This window comes from Hirundo rustica, chromosome 1, assembly GCF_015227805.2.
Source record: "Hirundo rustica isolate bHirRus1 chromosome 1, bHirRus1.pri.v3, whole genome shotgun sequence".
NCBI classification, from domain to species: domain Eukaryota; kingdom Metazoa; phylum Chordata; class Aves; order Passeriformes; family Hirundinidae; genus Hirundo; species Hirundo rustica.
This window is the reverse complement of record NC_053450.1, coordinates 123,978,732-123,999,919: the sequence shown is the minus strand read 5'-3', so window position 1 is coordinate 123,999,919 and position 21,188 is coordinate 123,978,732. Positions and strand designations below refer to the sequence as shown.

At 40.1% G+C, this 21,188-nt stretch overlaps 1 protein-coding gene across 4 annotated transcripts in view; it reads right to left on the bottom strand.

The window, feature by feature from the left end:
- IGF2BP3 (insulin like growth factor 2 mRNA binding protein 3) overlaps positions 1-21,188 on the bottom strand; it is a 110,402-nt gene that overhangs the window by 27,752 nt on the left and 61,462 nt on the right. For 2 of the 4 annotated variants that reach the window (XM_040076349.1, XM_058421998.1), the window contains 5 exons: positions 12,679-12,730; positions 12,528-12,591; positions 4,292-4,576; positions 2,030-2,164; positions 1,340-1,462 (listed from right to left, as the gene is read on the bottom strand). In XM_040076349.1, the coding sequence (XP_039932283.1) occupies positions 1,340-1,462; positions 2,030-2,164; positions 4,292-4,576; positions 12,528-12,591; positions 12,679-12,730 (659 nt within the window). Of the gene's footprint in view, positions 1-1,339; positions 1,463-2,029; positions 2,165-4,291; positions 4,577-12,527; positions 12,731-21,188 lie in introns of all 4 variants that reach the window. The other 2 variants (XM_040076341.1, XM_058421997.1) reach the window with 1 other exon arrangement.

Here is a 21,188-nt window from a genome sequence, read left to right as displayed (position 1 = left end):
CGTAGTATGACAAATACCATCTTGAGGCCAAGATTTTAATGCAAATAAACCATTAACTCGTTAAATTAAAAAATACTCTGTAGCTGTTTACAGACAATGTGTTATTTGTGTCATCATCAACAAAGACGAGTGGATTTAATGGAATAAAGACCATTTTTCATGTACTCTGTACACATTTTTTCCCCTTTTAGCATTCATAATCTGTGTACCGTTGGCAGACAAAATGTTTACGTGAACACATTCAAGAGAGCATGCGGGCCTGACAAAATCTATTCTTGAAGCACGCTTATTTAGGTGATTTTTCTCTATTTGATTTGTTTCTTTTTCCTCAGACTAATTCCATAAACACTTACACACCTTTAAGGAAGGCCTCAGATGCTTTCATCTAAATTCGTTTTCCTCTTTTTGAAGAGCCACATTTACTCCCAGCTTCCTTGTCCTCATTTGAGCTATTTCCTACAGTACTTTTTTTTGTCTCCTGCGCATATTCACACCTCTTCATACATCTTCATGTGTCTTCCAAACCTTCTCCCTTTCCTACAGCCTGTAAGCCTAATTCTCACCCTTCCTGGCTAAAGCCAAACCCTGGATGCCTTCAAATGCTTGAAAGTTCATGCCAGAGCATTCATTATTCAGAACAGGAGGTTCTCTGAAGATATTACTCCAGGGTAAAACTACTATTGGCTGCCAGGCTTCTACAGAGATGTTAATCTAATCAGTGATTTACAGATTTCCAGTAAAGGTGAAAACTCCTGTTTAATCTCAGCTAAACTTGAACAGGCCTTGGTTACCCTCACAAACTCAGACCAAAAACTATTACTTTGCAGCCAACGAGCCAATGCATTGTAATTTGGCTGTTAGTGGTCAAGAGGGACAGAACTGATACTAAAGATACCCTTTTCTGCATTCACTTGCTCTATTTCTTTCCCCTAGTCCAAAAATTTAATATACACCATAAACTAAAATACCACTAATTTCACTCATTTTCACACATAGCTCAGAACTGATCCAGACTTATAGTTTCAAACACTCATCGTTACATATGGTATATGTTAAAAACAACTGACACTTAAAATATAGTCTAACACAGGCTCCACATAGCCTATGTTATTTTTAGGCTTGCTCTTGACTGAGTTTACAATGAAGACTCACTGTTTACGTAAAATTTAACTGAGCTTAAGTAACAGTTTAATCCATATGATGGAAAGGCCTCTGAAGGGCTGTTATCTCAGCCTTCAACACACGGGATATTCTCCTAAGAACTCTGCACCTGAATGTCCCACAGCAGCACTGCTGCCATTTGACATCTCACCGAAAGAGTAGGCCCCCAAAAACTTACGGTGATATCGTGATTTTAGTATCTGTGTCCTGCTCAATTTTCTTCAGGTTTCTTCCTTCTTTGCCAATAAGTCGGCCAACAAAGTTGTTATGTGCCAGGATCTTCAAGGGAATTTCTTCTGTACTGTAATGGAATTTATACCTAGTGAGACTCTTGGAGACCAGAGTACAAGCTTTTACGTGTGTTATGGATGAATTTTATTTTCCTAGAAATATCCACAACTCCCATTCACACATTTTCACCGGGTGCAGAATAAGCCCAGGTGCAATGGGTTTTTCAGCACTATCACCTATAGCTTAATTGTGACATACCTTGAGCTAAATAAAGCTCAGACTGAAGTAGCAAGAGCTGTTGGGAGGGAAGAAATGTGTCTTAAAGCTTTTAGTGAGGGCTCACAACTTGTTATGTTCAGTCTGACTAAAAGCTGTCAGTTACTTAAGGAACTTCCATATTTGCTCCAGTTCACCTCAAAATCACAGCCAGACAACAACTGAAACCATAGGGGCATGCTGGGGCTAATTAAGCAAGTAGACTGTCCTGACAAGTAAAATTTCTCAGTTCCTTTACCTTCTTAGATACTGATAACAGCAAATACTCACTTGTTAACAGCTTTAAAGACTACTTCTTTAAATGGAGCCAGTGAGAACTCAGAATTTTTAATGCTTCCACAATGAAATGCTCTTTACTCACAATTTAGTATCTTGAGCTTCCTTTTGCATGATCTCCATAATAATTTTACAAGCTGTTGAGCAGCCTTCAGGAGTTGAGTGGATGGTAATTGGTTTCTCAGCAGCACCTGCATTCTCTTTACGATGAATATCAATTCTTGAAAGAAAGAAAAACATTAACTGTAACCACATACTCTGTGGTAAGCCTTGTGTATTTCCAACTCTCATAAAACTAATTTATTTTAAGCTAGCAGTGACTATTTACTAGTAGTTTAATTTTGAAAACTTTATAACTTCTTAAACATATCCTAAATACAAATGTGTGTATGAAGAGTTTCTCCTGTCCTGATTTTACCGGCTAAACCCCACCTTTGTGGACACTTGGATCCCCTTTTCTTGGTAAACTCCCATCAGGATATTCAGGGGAGTTGTTAGACAACGTGGCAAACCCCTGAAGACAACAACTCATCAAGCTTTCCCAGTGCTCCATCTCCAGCCCCATTGCTCCATTTAGAATGACTGTGCAGCTATAGGACAGTCAGGCTTTGTCCCATCTTATTTTAAATACCCCAGCAGCAGAGTTTCCCAGCACTCCTCTCCCAGCAAGTAACATGGTAGTTTTTGCATCCATCCACAAGATGAGTTTCTTATACTTTTCCAGCCTGATTTTGTCCTGATATTACCTTTACTCTACCCTCTGCCACCCTGAAACTACTAGCCTTGTTCTACAAGTTTATGTAGTGCTAAGAATTTAACAATAATTAATTATGACCTGCATAAAGACAATGCCTTGGATATTATTTTCCCTGCCAATAACTGCAGCTCACATACTCTTTCCATCTCTGCTTTTTGTTTTTGCCCCTCTTCCACATGTAACGGCTATTTCCTAACTGAAACAATCATGGTGCTTTTTAAGAAGCCCCTTTATTTTTGCAGTTCTTTCAGGTATTGAAAACTCATTTTGTTTCACAATGCAGCATTTTCCACGAAACCCATGGCAGTCCTTGGATGAAATTTCCTTTTTTTTTTTTTAATCCCCAAACCAATGAAAACATTATTCTCAATGTAACGTATCTGTAAAGTTAGCAGCTTGCAATTATTTCTGCTATACCCACTCTTCTTTTAGATATAAAATCTTTCCTTATGCCAATCTTCCAGGATTTTTATACTCCAAGAATCAGATATTTTATATATCACCTGAAAAATTGGTTACCCATAGGAAAATTACAACCAAGCATTGGCAGGATACCACAAATCTCTTAAACCTGTGCTGTTAAACACACTAAATAGTCTCCTGGGTTACATCGTGCTAATGAGAGTTTGGAAGGAGCATCATGATAATCCTGTGTTTGGGGTGGGGGGAAGCCTGTTTGTTGGGGGTTGTGGTTTAATTAAAGAGGAGCCCCTTATCCTCATTAACTACTCTCAAAACTGAGGCTCCCAGCCACCCTCATTCCCCTCACACTCCGCTCATTCCCAGGTCCTGACCGCTGCAACTGCAGAGCTGGGGGTGGCATTTAAATGCTCTGCTTTTAGGGGTATCCTAGAAAAACTCTTGGAATAAGAACCCCACTGCCCTCTGCATCTGTGCTGAGCTCTTCCTGGTGGGTAGGGATTTAACACACACTGGAAACAATCTCTTCCAGTGTCTCTAGACCCCAGTGCTCTAAGCTTCTTAGGTCACTTAGCAGCTTGCTTTTTGCCTCCCATGCATTTCCTTAATCTGTGTTTTGGTGTGGTCTGCAACTTGATGGCAACAAATGTATTCTCCAGAAACAGAGGGGGGTAAGGTGTAAGAAGTAGTGAGGAGGGATAAAAAGGTTCTTTCTTTGGGGTTTTTTCCCCCCACATCTTCAACTGACAACATTTACAAAACCTAAAAATGCCCTAATCAAACTAAAACTAGAAAAAACACCTGAAGGCTTGGGTACATCACCGCGCTGACTGTATGTGCCCCAGAACAACATATTATAGCTCTTTCAGTTTCACTTTTTGTCCCTGAACCGTATTAGTACATCTGTAAGCAAAACTCTCCAACGGAGTACCATCCTGCTAGCTCTCCTCTTTTCAAGAGGGATAAAAAAAAGTCAGCTAGCAATTGAACGTGTGTCAGGGAGAGAATCCAGTCCTTAACGAAATCTTGCAAAATATATCCTGTTCTCTGTTGTCTTCATTTGCTCTTTGACCATGCAGATTAATTATGAAGTGTTACAAATTCCTCTTCACGCAAGCAGCGATGACACAACATTAAAGCGATTAATTACAGTTTTGTAAAAGGACTTACTTGGACTGAGTCTGCTTGGTAATATTTCTGATTGTTGCTCCTTCTTTCCCGATAATGGCTCCTACAAACTGCGTGGGAACCAGCATCCGTAGAGGAACGTCCGACTGTGGTTTCTGCCGTGTGGTTGCGCCAGGTGACCCTTGCCTGGGAGGACCCCTCTGGCCAAATCCACGTCTTCCCTGGGGGTGTTGTTGCGGAGGTTGCTGGGCTGCCATCTCATCAGGGATGTATGCAACTTTCAAGGAATAGTTTTCAAGCTGAAACCCGTTCAGTTTTTCTATTGCTCTGTTTATTTGGAAAGGGGAGGAGAGAGGAGATTAAAAAAATACCCCACGAGCACAGTCAGGACCTTATGAAATGACAAGTTATTCAGATGTGGAGTTCTGTCCTTTCTGACTTGCGTGGTGAAACTGAAAACTCATTCCAAGAGGAAAAGTTACATTTGAAATCCTTCAGCCAAGATTTTGATTACACAAAGTCATCATATTAAGAATTACAAGTTAGCTCTTGCTTGTTCTGGGCTTCTACGCACTTTAAAGGTTTTGCTGGTCCAATCCTATCAGCAAAACCTCACAGGAGATAGAGCTTATACTCTCAAAAGCATTCTTTTGCCTGATTTAATTTAAATCAATTTCCCAAATAGAATTAAAGCTGCACCAGAGGGAAAACTTTTTAGCTGCTGTCACAGCACCTTCATTAGGGTTTTTGCCAGCACAGCTATTTGGCTGGAGTTTTTGCAATAACTGATACAGCTGTGACAGGAATGAAAAAAAAAAAACAAAAAAACATTTCTATGAAAGAAGAGAGCACCTTCACCTCAGCAGGAAAGGAAGCACTCAAAGCCAGTCAATGGCATCCGAAATGCCCCTTAGATTGCAACAGCACCTTGTAGCTTACTAAATAGTCATGTGGTAGGTAGGTTTAAAAGTTAACAAAAAAATTAAAGCCCCATGTCTGTGTTAAACTCTCCATAAATGCAAAGTTGTTAGAAGGCATTTTAAATGTTGTTTCAACTTCTGTTGTTCTTAAGCATCACAGAGGGACACTGCCCAAATGTTCAATACCCCCTAGTACCGTGGTCCCTCATACTGAAAACCGCCTGGTCACTCAGCATTCCCTCTGTTCAGTCCTTCTTCCTAACCCAGGACAAGTCTGCAGGCCGACATTTGCCCAAAAAAGGCATTTCAAGTTTTGCTACAAGAGGTATTACTATTCAGATTATCAGTAATATACTGGTCACTGAAATATGCACTGATTTGGAATAAAGATTACTGGCAGATTTTCTTTAAAACAAAATTTAAATTCAAGGCAGTAGTGGGATGGAGGGAGTCTCATCTTTTATTAAAGAACTCACCGATATTTTCATTGAAAAGCTCCAACAATCATATGCTCTAGAGCAAGACCTCTGAATTTAGAAATTTAACCCAGCCCCTCAATTCACGCATATCTGCAGGGCATCGCTGCCAGTTTATCAAATATTAGCCTCAGCAACACTTTTACTCCTGCCTCTACTGCAGAGATAAAAGATGATGATAGCCAATTGCCTACATTTTCAAGGGCAGCCGGTAAAAAATTCTATTTGTCTCCCGGGTATCCCATTTGACAGTCTGGGTCACAAGCAGCTGTTGAAGCCCAGATAAGAAGTGGTATTTGGGTACTGAGGACAAGTCCCTCATCTCCCAGGGGATGAGCCAGCATCCTCAAAATACTCCAGTCGGACAGCAAAGAGCTTATGAGAAAACAAGTAAGTTGTGTCTTTGGAACAATGTTTAATAAGGTCTGATAATAAATAAGGCCCAAGGCAATGACAATGAACAAAGAAAGCAAAATATCGAATAACTGATCACTGTTCATTAAATACTTCTGTTAACCAAATGAGACACAGATCCTTTGGGAACTGGGCAAGAGTGTAATTACTCCCATAACAGAAGAATCCTTTACAGCAAGTAGGTAAAGAGCTGGATTAAAATTTGGTGAGGTTATTTCAGAACTGACATTTTTAAACTTTTACTCCGTGGACTCTGAAGAGCATTTTATAACACAATAAAAGATGTTTACAAAACAGTAAGAGCAGAGAGCAGAGTAGTGAGACTTGTGTTTCTATGGATTTATCTCAATTTTTAGTTTCTGCATAAATTTCCATTGTCTGAAAGGCACTTTGCTGAGGTCTCTCTCTCTCTCTGGGTATCCTATTTGGAAAAGAGGTTTGAGACCTTTCCTTTCTATACACCCTGAACATGCTAATTTCTTGTTGGTTGCATATCCAAGACCTCCCTTTCTGGGTTGAGTTTCACTGAAACCAACCAGAAAGCTATATTGCTACCAGGAAGGGAATCAGCACTGCCAGACCGTCCAGTTGCACAAGCCCTGTCTCTTTTGGAATCAAGCATCAAGATGTTGGAGCCATGAACACAAACAATTTATCAGATGTGCTGATAGGCTCCAGATTAACATCCATCCCTACTCATTTCCCTCCATGCATTTGACAAGTTCAGACATTGCTTCTTTCCCAAAATGCGTCAGCCTCCTCTGTCAGTAAAACAACTTAGACCAGAATCCCAGCATTAACATCAAACCTGACAGAATATCAGTGCACCAGACTTCTCACTCTTCCTTAGAAGTGGTTGGGAAAGGAAAGACTAGGCTTATCATTTGCAACCAGGCTTCATACCGATCATGGTTTCACAACAAACAATTTACAGCAACAAATGCGCACACACATATATATATACACAAAAAAATATATATGCATTGTATATATAATATAGTATACATATATATGCACCATATTTTCCTGGAAAGAAGGTTGAAATTTTTCTTCTTCATAGCAATTTATAAATTGCTAAGTGATTCCATATGTCTATAAGTACCTTAAATTCAAAGCAAACTGAGAAAAGTTCATTTGCCATTGTGGAAAATTAATTATGTCGGCAGTGAACAATCTCTGGCCACCAAAGCCATATGATGACGTGGAAAAACAACACACTAATTCACACTGTGAGTCACTGAGCTCTCCATATTTTATAGCCTGACTTGTTTTATAATTTGACTTGTTCAAGTGATGGGAAGTCAGAAGAAGAATCAGTAACTAAGTGCTGATGTCTCAAGCCTTTTGTGGAACCGATATTTCCTGGCTGTGTGGTCCCATATTCTGCACTGATTTGGGTACACTCAGCAGAATGCCAAGATAGCTGATTTGCAGTGGATGTAGCACATACACAGTTCTAGTGGATTTCTTACAGTGTAAAAATAAACCCCACCTTTTGAAAGGTCCCTTTGGCTGTTGATTTTGTCCTTCACATTCCAATATTTGACAAATTTCACTAGGTTATTAAAGTATGGTCATACACTTTTCTTCAGCAGTTTTGGACTCATTTTAATCAATTTTGTGGCACAAAACAGAGCTAGAATTAGTCAATGTGATGATTCAGCAGCCCTTCAGCACCATAACAAGTGCAACTTTAGAGACATCTAGGCACTGCTGGAGAGACAGACGTGAAGAAAGTCCATGAAGAGACAAATGGTTAAGAATTGTCTCCTGGATGCATGCAAAATTCCTGTAAAACAGCTACTAGGACAGCACTTGCTCTCAGGAGGGGCAGCCATGTTCTCAGGGGAAGTCTGGGCCTCAGCTAAAAGCAAGTGACCAGTTCTCCCCAGCACTAGGGACTCTGTTTCAGGCAAAGCTATTGTCATTGCTGCAGTCCACCAAGTACAGGTTACATGGAGCTGCTTCTGTAGAGCACATCCTCTCATTGACTGACCATCTTGAGAACTCCAGAGCTCAGCAACACCACCTCTGCCCTCCCAAGTGCTGGGAGGGGCTCCTCCATGACCACAACTTCATAAAGGCCATGCACACTGCATCTGTCAGGGAGCACTGCTGAAACAACGCACAAACCATTTTTTACACAGAGTCTAAAAGCCTAAGGAGTCACTTAATGAGGACAAAGATGGAGAAAAATTCCATTAACTGCCCCATTAAGAGGTGCCCTCCTCCCTGAAGTCATCCTTTAAAATTTATATTTAGTAGGAATAGAAAATATTTCCATTTCACATACCAGCAAGAGCTGGTATACAGAAATCTCTTAGCATAGTTCAGAATTTTTTAATAAAATGAATTCATTAAGAGACTGCAGCAACTACTCTCCATGCACTGATAAGATGGATAGCGGCCTGGCTTGTGTTCATGTGACACGTGCTCAGAAGCAAGAACTCCTACATAAAAATGAAACCTTTAAACAAGTATTCTGTAAATTAGTCACCTGAGTTTTTCCCCATCAAAATGGCATCTCACCACTGTCCTCTCATAAGCTCCCTACAAGGAGATACTTGCCAAGCCTTCTCCCTTTTGACGCCAGTGGAGGTTAAACACCTTAGATAAACGATTACAGTAAAAGCACCGAGTCTTGTGCTGGAAATCATTCTTCCACTGATAGCACGATGACACTAAGCACTAGAAGGAGAACATATTTCACTCCCACATGCAGCTTTTACGTACACTGCTTTTCTTTTTTCTTCCCTGAACAAATACAATTACATACGAGAAGACGGACATACATGGCAAATTTTCTTTGACATAATAATGTTTTTACATTAAAAAAAATATAGGTTTCATCAATGCTTCTGAAAACAAAACCAAAACAAAATCTAAGCTTATAATACACCACTGAATTTTCAGTATTATCATTCATATGGCAACATTAGCCCTGACCCACAAAGGCATGTAAAAATATTAGTGACGTGAACCTTCATTTCTTCAAGGATATGTATTGTGCACACACACAGATGTGTGCTTCATTGAAAGGGTAATAATTTTTTTCTTTTTTTAAGTATTCTGGTTAAGAGGTAATCACTAGTGAACTTTCAAAATCCTGGGTAGAGCTAAGTCTTTTAGCATGTCCTCGACTCCTACACACTGGAACCTTTTGGGGAGGGAAAGAGAAGGTGGTATAACTTTTGAAGGCAGCAGCTGTAATTTAGGTGGCAGCAGGTCACAAGGACACAGTCAGCATGTGCTGCTGGTTGCAGTCAGGGACTGATATCAGGAGAAGGGGGGTTGTCTTTTGGCAAGCGTGTCCCAAGCTGCCTCAGCACCTGCATGCAGCTGGTTGGGTTGTGCAGGGTGAACCACAGGCTCCAGGTTCTGTCCCTCACCCTCTCCTCTCTTCCAAATATTCCACAACCCACCACAACGTTCAGTAATTGTCTATGCCACAGCAGTGCACATGCTTAGTAAAGCTCTCTCCAGTTTCTGGGAAGGAGAGCAGCAGGAGAGGAGGGGTCTGGTGTCAAACCTGGTAGTGCCAGCCTTCTCTTTGCTGCTCACAGTCCTAGAGGGCAAAGGGTGGTTTTCCAAGGCCCACACATTGCTCTGCACACCCCTCCAGAATGCCCCTGGGCTGCCAAAAAGTACCTGATCTGCCATGCTGGCTGCCTTGCACTGGCCACATTGGCCAGAAGCAGAATCTGCTTTTTCTGACAAGACTGGCTATGTCTCTCCAGCTAGGAAAGAGGCAACCACTATAACAGGTCAAAGACATAGACCTCTGTCCCAGCTAGAAGTCAGGAATTGTGCACATCTCAGATTTTGGGTGCTCTACAACTTCTTTCTCAAAAAGAATGCAGCGATCTTCATTGTTTTCACTTTGCAAGTTAATTTTGGATGCAGACCTGAATTGAGCATGCCACAACTATAGTACCAGCCTAGAGGAAAAAAACCTCTGTCACAACTACTTGGATTTTCAAGACAGAAGGCAGCTCAGTTTCCCAGCTGGGTGGAACCACAAGTTTTATTCAAAAATACTGTCCTCCAAGCACTTGCTTAGAACTGCTTATCAAAAGTATCTCCAGATTGTGTTACAGAACCCTCACACCACACACTGCCAGTACTCATTCCAAAAGTCATGGCATTGCCATAGTGATATCCAGCAGGGAATTAGGCAACTTTGCATGTTCTGTCAGCCAACGCTACTGTGAGGTTGGTGTGTGCATTGCAGAAAGTACAGGAGAGATGCAGCTAGAACTAGGGACCCACTCTATGGGGCAGCACAGAAAACTTCATGTCATGGGTTTTGATCCAAAAGTCATGGCAAAGAGCACCATTTACCCTAAAGAGCTAAATTCCAAGCTACAAAGCTTGTCACCAGCTGCTGACTCTTCACAGCCCTAAACAGCTTTTGATAAAGTCTGTTCTTGTTACTGCACATCCTTCACGGGATGACCAGCACTGCCTTTATCAGCTATCAGCACTTGCACACTGCTCCCTCTCTCCACTGCCACTGCTGTCCCCCACAGCCGGTTCCAAGGAGCAGAGCTAGGTCGTGTCTGGGAAAACCATTTCACTGAAGCAGCACTGCAGTCACTCTGGAAAACCCACATACATGCAGGTCCCAGAGGGAGCCTTCCTTCCAATTCCTCACAGGTTTTTTTTTCCCCTTAAAATACACCTTGATCTCGCCACTTCTCCTAGAGGTTTCTAAACAGTTGCAAGGTCACCTCCCAAACTCAGACAACCTGAGTTAACATTTTTTGTACATAACATGGACTCATCTGCTTAGAAATGCTGTGTCCATGAGAACCCATTCTCAAATGCAAATCAATGCTCCTCCACTTGCCCTACCTTTTCCAAGGAACTAAACTGCCATCATTCAACCTGTATTATTCCAGCTCCCCTACAACATCTATGCTGCATGCCAATTTGCCTGCTTCAAACTCAAGAGATTCTCAGTTACTGTCACATGGTTTCTTATAAAAAAGAAAAAATTATCTTGCGCACTTCTTCAGTCTTCGCTAATCCCAGCATTTCCCTGGGACTGATCTTAAAGTTTAGCCAGTAGAGTTGGGGGAGAAACTGTTGCTTTCAACTTCAGAAGGGAGTGCACAAGCCCAGGAACCCACATCACAGATGACAGCTCAAAAAAATATATCATACATCTTTATGGTATTTTTAGTACTTCCCTCTTATATTTTCAAAGGAGAAACTGGCACACGCAGTATTAATCTGTAACATTGCACCATAAGTTTCTTCAGAACTAGAAATACAACCTTTCTTAATTGCCGTGCAACAGAGTCAAAAACAACAGAAGAACCTGAAGAACTTGTTACAACAACTCAGGTTTTGAGGAAAGTTAAATAGTGAATTCAAGGAAAATGCTGCTTCCTTCAGCTCAGAGTACACAGGAGATACCACTGACACGAGTTTCCCATCACATTTGTTTATAATACACTTACAAGTAACCTAATGCTTTGAAAGATTAAATACATGTGTTGCATTCAAGTTAAGCACAGATCATAATTACTTAATTATATGTACAAATATTATTTCATTTGTAATTTTGAATTAATGCATACCATAAGCACACACTGCATCTTAACTGCTGGTCTTAGTTTGCCACAAGGTGGCAGAAATTTCAAAGTTAAAACAGAAAGATCGATGTAGGCTGTTCTATGAGTTTGGTTTTGTTTGACCTGCTATGACTAGAAAGAGAGGAAGTATGTTTATGTCACCAGGTTAAAATTTAAGGACCACACAAGCATTTTTTGGGGTTTTTTTGTGGTAGAGAAGCTAAATTAAACCTTTAGCATAGTACATAATGCAGATTTTTAAAGGAAAAGTATGCACAAAGAATGAGTAAGTAAAACATTTTCAAATTTTAATATCTAGATTAAAAGTTCTCAATTACTGAAGATAGAAGCAAGCATAAAATAGGTGGCTTAAATTTCAAAAATACCAAATAAATTATTTTAGGTGTACAGACTACACCTTTTGTGTTTTTGAAAGCAGCATTAAATTTTCTGATAAAAAAAAAAACCAACAACCTGTGTTCTGGTTAGCAGCTACTTTTTTTCTGTTATTTTTAGTATTATTGTTAAGAAACATACACAAAACAATGCATGTTGCAAGAGGGTATCAGTAAAACATGATTTAAAAAAAAAAAATCATTAAACAGTAACTCCCATCCTCCCTCACTGGCAAATTAACTTTCTGCTCTCCCCAATGAATCCCTTCAATTTTTCCATTTTTTGAAATTATTAATTTACTTTTTGTCAAAGTGCAAGAAAAGATGATAAAAAATTGTTCATGAAGGTTAATTACACCAGGCTTTCTTAAAAGTCAAGGCTTAATTTAGTGTTAAAATGGTGATGTGATCAGAAACAAAGTCATATAAAGTCACAACAACATGAACTTGAAAATCGGCGTTAGGTGACAGAAACAACTAAAGAAGATACTTACTGTCTAGCCTGGTCCTTATTGCCATATGTTACATTTACAACTGCAGTCTCCGTGTCAGTGTTCACTAGAAAGGGAAATGCAACAGAACAGGGTAAGTTCAGTGTGCACCCCCTCCCCACTCCAAATTTAAAAGCAAATTGAGAAACAGTACCTTGCTCACAGTTCTCCACAGTTCCATACTGAGCTAACAAACTATCCAGCACCTATAAGAGGTAAAAGAAATCACAGATTTAAATTTCAAAGCAGATTTTTAAAAAAATTTAAAAACTCTAAAAACCACCAGAATTTTAAAAATTTTAGGAGAGTATAGATCATTTAAGACAGCCATTCTAACAAAGAAGAAAATAATATTCCAGGAAGAGCAAGCATAAATTTCTTGTTTTCTTTCTCATATCAGAAAATCTGCATTTAAAATCCCATAACTGTGAAAATACAAAGTATAACTTCAGGAATTCCAAACTTTGAAAATAAACCTCTAAGTCACCTGTTCTCAGAGTGAGCTAAAGCAGAGGCAGAAAGAATTAGAGAACAGCAAATCTGAAATAAAGCTTTCTCCATGTATTCCAAGAACATGTATCTAACTTTGTCCCTGTTTGGAGTTGTTGGGGTTTTTCCTCCCGACACACTTAGGTTGTACATAAAAGTGTTACTCTCCCTTAACGGGGAGTTGAATTGTCCGTGTAGAGAAGGTAACAAGAATAACCAGCACATGAAGAGCTGTTTCACAATTATTTTGACAGATTCCTCAAAGATCACCATTCCAGAGGAACCACATACAACAGTATCTTCACCATTATTTGAAAGTCACCATTTTTCCTTCAGTAGAAAGCTAGGAAGAAGCAGGTGAATGTATGTGACAAGGGGCAAAAATAAATCTAAATTAAGTAGTTTTATCTTGCATGGTTTGTTTTATTCTAGTCAAATGGAGGATAAAGGGGGAAGTACACAAACTTCTAGGGAAAAGTCAGGGTGTCAGAGTATTCCAGTAAAAGCATTAGCACACCCACAGTTGTACCACATCTAAAATTCACATGGTAGAGAGTTTATTTTCTTCCTGGCGAGAAATAATGTTGCAGAAAATGGTGACTCTGGCAGTAACTAGCACAGACAAGTGTATCATTGTGGTGTACTGCATCCTAACGCTTTGTCTCAGAAATTTAACTGATGCTGGAAATGTTCACAATTTACAAGAAGTGAAAAGTAAGCTTGCAACCCATTCTGTAACCAAAGTGACATTTCTTCAGCTAGTATCTTAAGGGGAAATGTAAGAAAGGGAGGAAACCCCTGTGGGAAAGGAAGGAAACAAGGAAGCAAAGATAGAAGGAAGGCAGTAGGCATAAAAAAGCATCTGTGCTGCTTCCTGCTGCAGTACACTTCCCTTTGCTATATCGAGTGCGCACAAAACCCCAGTCCCTAAAAATGTAAAATTTGGTCTACATCTTCATGAGATTAAGAGTCCTAAATTATAATCTATCAATCTACCACATACTTCTACTGCAATGCAAAAGACATTTCCAAGATAGACTGCAGTTTATACACCCAAACCTGAAGACAGCTTATATCAGTGCAATTTCCACTCTTTGCCACCTACTAAAATTTAAACTGCACATAGATGTTTCAAAGGTAACGTTTCAAACCAGATATTTAAAAGGCAATGCAGCACTCGCCAAGTTTGAGCAACGCATTTCTTCTTCTAACTGCAGAATTCCCCCATCCTTCTTGTAGAGACTCTAGTAAGTTTTCTTGGCAACTGTTTTGTTTTCACAGACAAGTTGTTAATTGTCCTCTCATTCTACAAGTAGAGATTAGCCTACTCTGAGAGTTTGGTTTCTCAATCCCCTAAAATTTTTTTCTGCTGCCCCTCGGATCCAACAATTGGAATTTAAGTAAATGTTTGCTTGAAATTTGCCAAATATTACTGAAGCAGAGATGCTCCAGGGCATTAAATAAATTAAAAGGTTGTGGAAGAGCTTTTTAAGACAATTCAAACAGCGCCACAGATGAGTGGGAGAGTTGTGAGGCCTTACAGGTCTGCAGCTGTACCTCACACAAGCCAGGAGAGCCACAGCATGCGATTAGAGGAAAACCTTCTTCCACAGAGTGCTTAAGGGATCCACTGAAACCAGTGGGTAAACAGAATCTCAGGTGGTGTCAGGGGTTTAAAAAAAGAAAAGAAAAGCTTTTCTTAGCTTAGAGATCCTTTCTGAGATGTTTAGTTGAAACAGGATACCAAAGAGTTCATTGGTCTGATAAAGCAATTCCTTTGTCCCTACAGTATGTGAACACCTGTGCTGTTCTACACGCCAGATCGTGCCACAATATGAGCAAACGTGTTTAGTTGTTATCGTGTTTGAACTGTGCAGAACACCAGCTCATGGCCACTCTGCTCCAAAACTGCATCATTCCAAAACAGAATTTAATTTTCATCCTTATTCATACAAGCAAAGAGTAGTGCTAGAATGCCAGAGGTACTACAACAGTTTGCTTGGTAATCAATATTTTGTAAGCTATTTCTATATTAAATTTATATTCTGGGCTAAGCACACCTTTACATTGAGATCCACCATCTTCACTAAGAAAAGGAATGCTTTAAAGCTGAATCCACTCAACTTTTAAAAGACAGTTTTTCTCTGAAAAGGTACTTTTAGCACGTTTGTGATCAGCCATCAGAAACTTCTCAACACACTATTCCTTGCATCTGCTCCCAGGAGCCTAAGAACCCAAAGGCTGCTTTGCTGTTAATGCTGAGGAGCAGCCCAGAATGGCATATTCAGCATCACGCCCCTCTCCAGCAGGAATTCTCCACTTAGCTGCACCTTAATCCTCTTCTGATCCATTTCAGCCAGAGACAGTGTCCATCTGGGCTTTAATCCAAGTGATTTGGGCGCCTATGTTCCTTAAAAAGTTGCTTTACTGATCAGATTTATGAGAAGTTTCCTCGAAGGATTGGAGCTTGCTTTAACCAAAATGAGAAACAATCCTCTTCAGTCAAAGACACTTGTTCTCCGATCCTCTATCACAACTCACTTTGAGAACACAGAATTCAATTTCTGCATGTGTTTTTTGCTTCACATGCATTTACTGAAACAGTCAGTTTCTATTCACATCTTTCATTTCTTCATATGTCTCTCACTATCTTTTCCCTCTCCCCAAATTTTTTTTCTCTAGCCCAAAGCCTATAGTTCTTATGCAAAACAAACATGTTTTGTTCGAGCTGCACTTCCGTAACACTCTTCGCGTACAGCCTTGTTGGGCAATCAGAACAAAATCCAAAGCCAAGTTGGTGGTGCAGCAGCAATTCTGATGAGCAGCTGAAAAGTTTATTTGTACAAATATTTAATCTAAGCTAGAAAAAAAAGGTCTTTCCTTTTCTTGAGCTCTCCTTCTAGCAGTTGTCTAAATTGGGTCTCCTGCTCTTGTTATAGCACAGATGTCTCTCTCATAAAAAGCTGCAGTCTTATACTGTGGACTTTCATTCATCAGGCTCTAAAAGCCAATTCTGACTTCATTATAAACAGCATTACCCTACACCAAGTCCCACAAATCGAGGCTGCTTTACATAGAAGAAAGAAAGAAGGAAACATTACTCTTCAGTGAAACCGAGAGCTTGATGCACATGTTAAAATGCCGCAGTCCTCGTACAGATTTCACAGGTTTGGAAGCAGCACTTTTGAACAAATCAGAGCAGTTGCTTTCTGCACTTTCAGAGCAGACTATTTTATACACATCATCTTACACTGCTGTAGGACTTCTGCAGTACACTGTAAGGAAATTAGTCTCAGGACATCTGGTCTGTAAGCACAGTTATCCATACTGTTTCTCTCTCACACATGCACTCAGCGACAGGAACGTCACAGTGCTGCTGTAGGGCCCAAAGTTATTTTCTCCACTCATCTAGACCAAATCCATTAGACCACCACCCCTCCCTTGTTTCCATGACACCTGTGTCATGTTGACAAGGAATTAAAATTAGACAACACAACTGAATCCATAAATAGCAGGGGCTAAAAGAGACAGAAGTATTAGGGTCATTCAGTAGAAAAACCACATAGAAATTTTTGGCTGCAAAAGCTTTGAGTGTACAATCTAATTTAACAAACAAGCAAACAAACAATTTTGATTTAACAGAGGAGAGAGGTAGGGGTGAAAGAAAACAAAAGAGCTAGGTAAGGAAAGGAATATGTGGGTGGGCAAAGAACAGTGCTGATATCACTGATACTGAGCCTGGCTGAACCACACAAATGCATATTTCTGCATATTTCAAGTACTTTCTTGATATACCTAAGGCCACCACCACCAAAAAAAAAAAAAAAAAAACCACCCAAAAAAACCACCACAATACTATTTTCCATTAATTATATTAATTGAGCCTAACTAGTCTGATGTGGCCCCCATGAGGCCCTGGTGTACTAGAATTTGCAGTGCAGCTGGAGCATACCTGATATTTTGTGACCTGGAGGCGTGACATCATCTTGGCAGAGGTGCTATTCCTCTCACAGCTACACCAGCTGCCAACAACTGACCATGGCTAAAAGGTTCTTCGAAGCACCTTCAGTTTCAGTTTGGTGTTATTTTTGGTAAAAAGAAACAGTATCCCCAACAAGCATCCCAGCTAGTATGGCTTTGCAAGGAAAATTAAACTGAAGAAGCCCCTAATAAATTCCTGAAGGTTATTTTTGAAAGGTGTAATAACTGGATAACACTGCATTGCCTGAATGGCAACTGTGGTGGGCAGGTGAACTCATCTGCAGGTCATCAAGCGCACCTCCCAGCCTGGGCAGTCTCTCTGCATCACTGCCACCCCTCCACAGCCCAAACATGGCAACTTTGCCCATTTTCACCAAAAAGGTCAGAGCGTGCTGGTTTCTTGTAAAGACAAAGCAGCATGGACATGGGATACCCAAACCCGTACACGGTTTGCCAGGACAGTTATTTTTCCAAAACCCCATGAAGGCATTTGAATAGGCAAAGCCATTCTGCAATGGTTCAATGCACTGCAGTGTGTGGTGATGGTGTTTTTCATCTTGTAGGCCCTCCAAAACCCAGTTTACTGTCTCATGAAACCATGACCATAGTCTTGAAGAATCAGAAAAATAAGCCTGGAAGCTGCTGAAGTCATTGTTTGCACACACCAGAAAGGCAGCGCCTGAAAACAATAACTCTGGCTTATTTACCACATCCCATACAAACCCTGGAGTGAATTCTTCTCCTGGGAACTTACAGTTATATCCAAATGTTCAAAACTAATAATAAGTTTACCCTATAATACAATTCTGTTTAGGTGGCATTACCAGGGTTTTAAGAATGTAATGCTGAACCACAGAGAACAAAGACAAAATTGTCAAAGGAACTACTAATTGAGTGACCAATTTGGACACCAAGGGCTTGATTTTCCATAGCGCTCAGCACGTCTGCATGTTCAAAGGGCAGCTTCAAAGCCACTTTTGGTAGCAAGGGGAACATGGCACTTCTGCAAGAAAGACCTCAGGCTCATCACAAGACAAGCTGAAGACACTGTTAGCAGCTAGTACCAACTTCTGCTTAGGGAGGTCAGCCCAGCACCAGAGACCAGAACGTGCAGGATTCGGTTTGCCGTGGCAGCATTCAATTCCCCTAACCAAAAGGGTTTGTCTTCCTCAAAGTCCTCGACTTGCTACTAAATTAAGAAAGTGTGTGGTGAATAACTGGGTCACAACTCTTAGGGACCAGCCGTCTCCACGGCACGGGCTGGCCTTGTGAGTGACAGCAGAGCCACCCTCTGGCCCCAGCCCTCCCTACAGGGCTGAGAGCAAACAGCAGGTCCTGATTTACCTTGCTGCCGCTACGGGACTTCCGAAAAGCTCAGTTAAGAAAAATAAGGAGGTAAAGAGAGGTTGTGAACTCTTTCAATTTCAGTGCTTAGAATTAAGCAAAAGACAGAAAGCAACTTAAAATAAGTCTCAGGTAGAGCATCACATGCAGCTGTGAGTGTAACTATTATAACTAACTCCACATACCACATCTGTTTAAGTACTTCCAGATAATACCACTGGACCATTTCAATTTTTTTACATATACACACACAAGCCTGTGTATATTTTTAAAAAGGTAATGGAAAGAGAGGATTAGATGCTGTAAAACCACACTATTATTAAATAACAACATTTAAAAGGACCTGCCTTGTATCTGCTAACTCAGAAATTGCTTAAAGTATAATTACTATGATTTACCAATAGAAGGTTGGCTTCTTAAAAAAAAAATGGAATCCAACAAGTATAAGCAGCATGATAAATCATTACAGATAACATCAGCATCAAAACTCCATTGCTCTTTTTTTTTTATATATAACTCAAACAATAGGAAAATTCACGGAGAGAATATTCTAATGAAGCTCTGAAAATAGAAGAAATTTCAAAAGAAATTTTTGGGCTACAAAATTAGCCCAGATACTGAACTCAGCACACAAAAAATTCTCATGTGCTTTCATGTTCCCACATTATATCCTAAGCTGGAAATAGTCTCTTTAATGTCTGATAAGGGAGAAAGATTAGTGTACATTATGCTAAGGATATATGAGATGGAAAAAGAAAAATCATAGTATCAAGGCTGACAAATGGCATTAAATGGTCTACAAGGCTAAAAAAAGTACTTAAGAAATGTTTAGGAGAAAAGAAAAAAAACCCCTCCACTTATTAGATGCATGGGTGGCCTCCTTCACAAAGAGATTAAAGGGAGCAGGATAATTCAGTTTGGAAAGGAGTGAGAGGGAATATGATACAGGTATTATGAAATAACGAATCATGTAGAGATGGCCAAATTGGCAGCTTCTATTTACCCTTCGTCTAAATTAAATGAAAACAACTTGAAAACACAGAGAATAAGTATTTATGTAACATTATCTGAATGCAATTAAGCACCTCACAATATCTGCTACAATTCTTCATTAATATCCCCTCTTTTCACACTAAAGGTATAACTTCAAGAGCAGTTTCAGATAACATTGGCATTTATGAACCAGGTTAAGACTAATGCTAATGCTCCTGGCTCGGTACCCATCCTTACTTCCAGAAAATTAAAACGCACTGTCACACTGATTGGTCCTTAAGGGCAGGAAGTGCTGTTTTACGGAGTTGATCCCCATTCCCGGTAGCTCCTTGGGGGCAGTGTTGGGGCCCCCTTCTCCTCAGGCAGATGGGCTACCAGGACATTTCTGTGGCTCGGCGTGAGGGAAGGATCACATGCCAGGCTGGCAGATGGGTGTTGTGAAACGTAGTAGGTTGCAGCAGCAACACTAGCTCGTGTTCATCTGCCTCCTCTCGAACTGAGGCGGCCAGCTTAAGTGGAAACACTCTTCGCTACTTCTACGATGTCATTTGTACTTTGCCAAAGGGAAAGGGGGAAAAAAGTTATAAAAGCATTACTATCCAGTGAACACTCATTACCCAGCTCTGATTAAATGATAGGCTGCACATAAGCAAGAGAACCAGCACATTTTAAAAGAATGTTTGGAAAAGGCACGGGGATAAAGGATGATTTTTCTGCTTCACTCACAGCACTATACCAAGACACAATCACTGCCTCATTGGCAGTTTCGACACTTTCCTGTGGAGGCACCAAGCACTGGTCTCCATCAGAAAGGTTGTGGCTCAGGCTGACAGAGCAAGCTGCCGTGTCCTACTCCAGGCCATAAAAACTAGAACAGAAACATTTATGTTTTTATTTTCTTCTTCAACCTTTCAGTCCTCTCAATTTTGCTACCTCCATGTCATTACAGAAAATGCGTTCTTTCTAATTGCAAGCTTTATCAGGGAAAATTATATTTCTCTTATACACTTTACTCTCTTTTGTCTGTGTGTGCAAAAATAGCACTTTTAAAAGCTATTTTCTGTAGCTATTTAAAAGTCTTGATGCCACTTCATTACTGCTCTACAAGGCTGGTGTTAGCCTGATATTTTTAGTTTCAGCACAATAATAGTTTGTGCATTCAAAAAAATGCCGTCTGTAAAGCTGGTATCCTGTAATTATAAAAAATATCTGTCAGACTTTTAAAAAAAAAAATCAATTTTTAAATCATCTATTGGAACCTATCAACAGCTACAAGTTCCAAGAAATCTCCCCACACGGGCACAGGCATAATTTCAAGAAGGGGACACATACATGAAAAGTGCTCCCTCTGGTACAGGTATGACTGTGGTTTGTAGAAACAGAGCCAAGTCAGGGCTAGATACCAGGAAAATCTTTTCCTGGGAAGATTGTCTCATACTTTAACATTAAGAATTTCTTCTAAGATCTTCTTGTAACTACCAAAAAATGATAGAGGGAATCACAGAGGAAAATCCTGTAAAATGGATTTAGTTCACAGATTAGTGCAGATAAAAAAGGAAGTATATTATACATAACTCAGATGGAGATCACATCTGAGACATTCCCTCTATTGTGCAGAAGATGCAAAATGACAAGCTTTCAGGAAAAAGATAAGTTCTTAACAAGCACTTCATGAATATCTCAAATCACTTTATAACCAGGAAAAACTATAAAAAGATTAAAACATTTTTCTGGAGTGATAAAATTTCCCTTCTCCCTTTTGAAAATGGTCATCCATAGGATGCATGCCATGCCTTTGTCTTCCCAGCAGTTCTGCTAAGGGACAGCTCGGCCATGGACCACACATTTCAGGTTTGC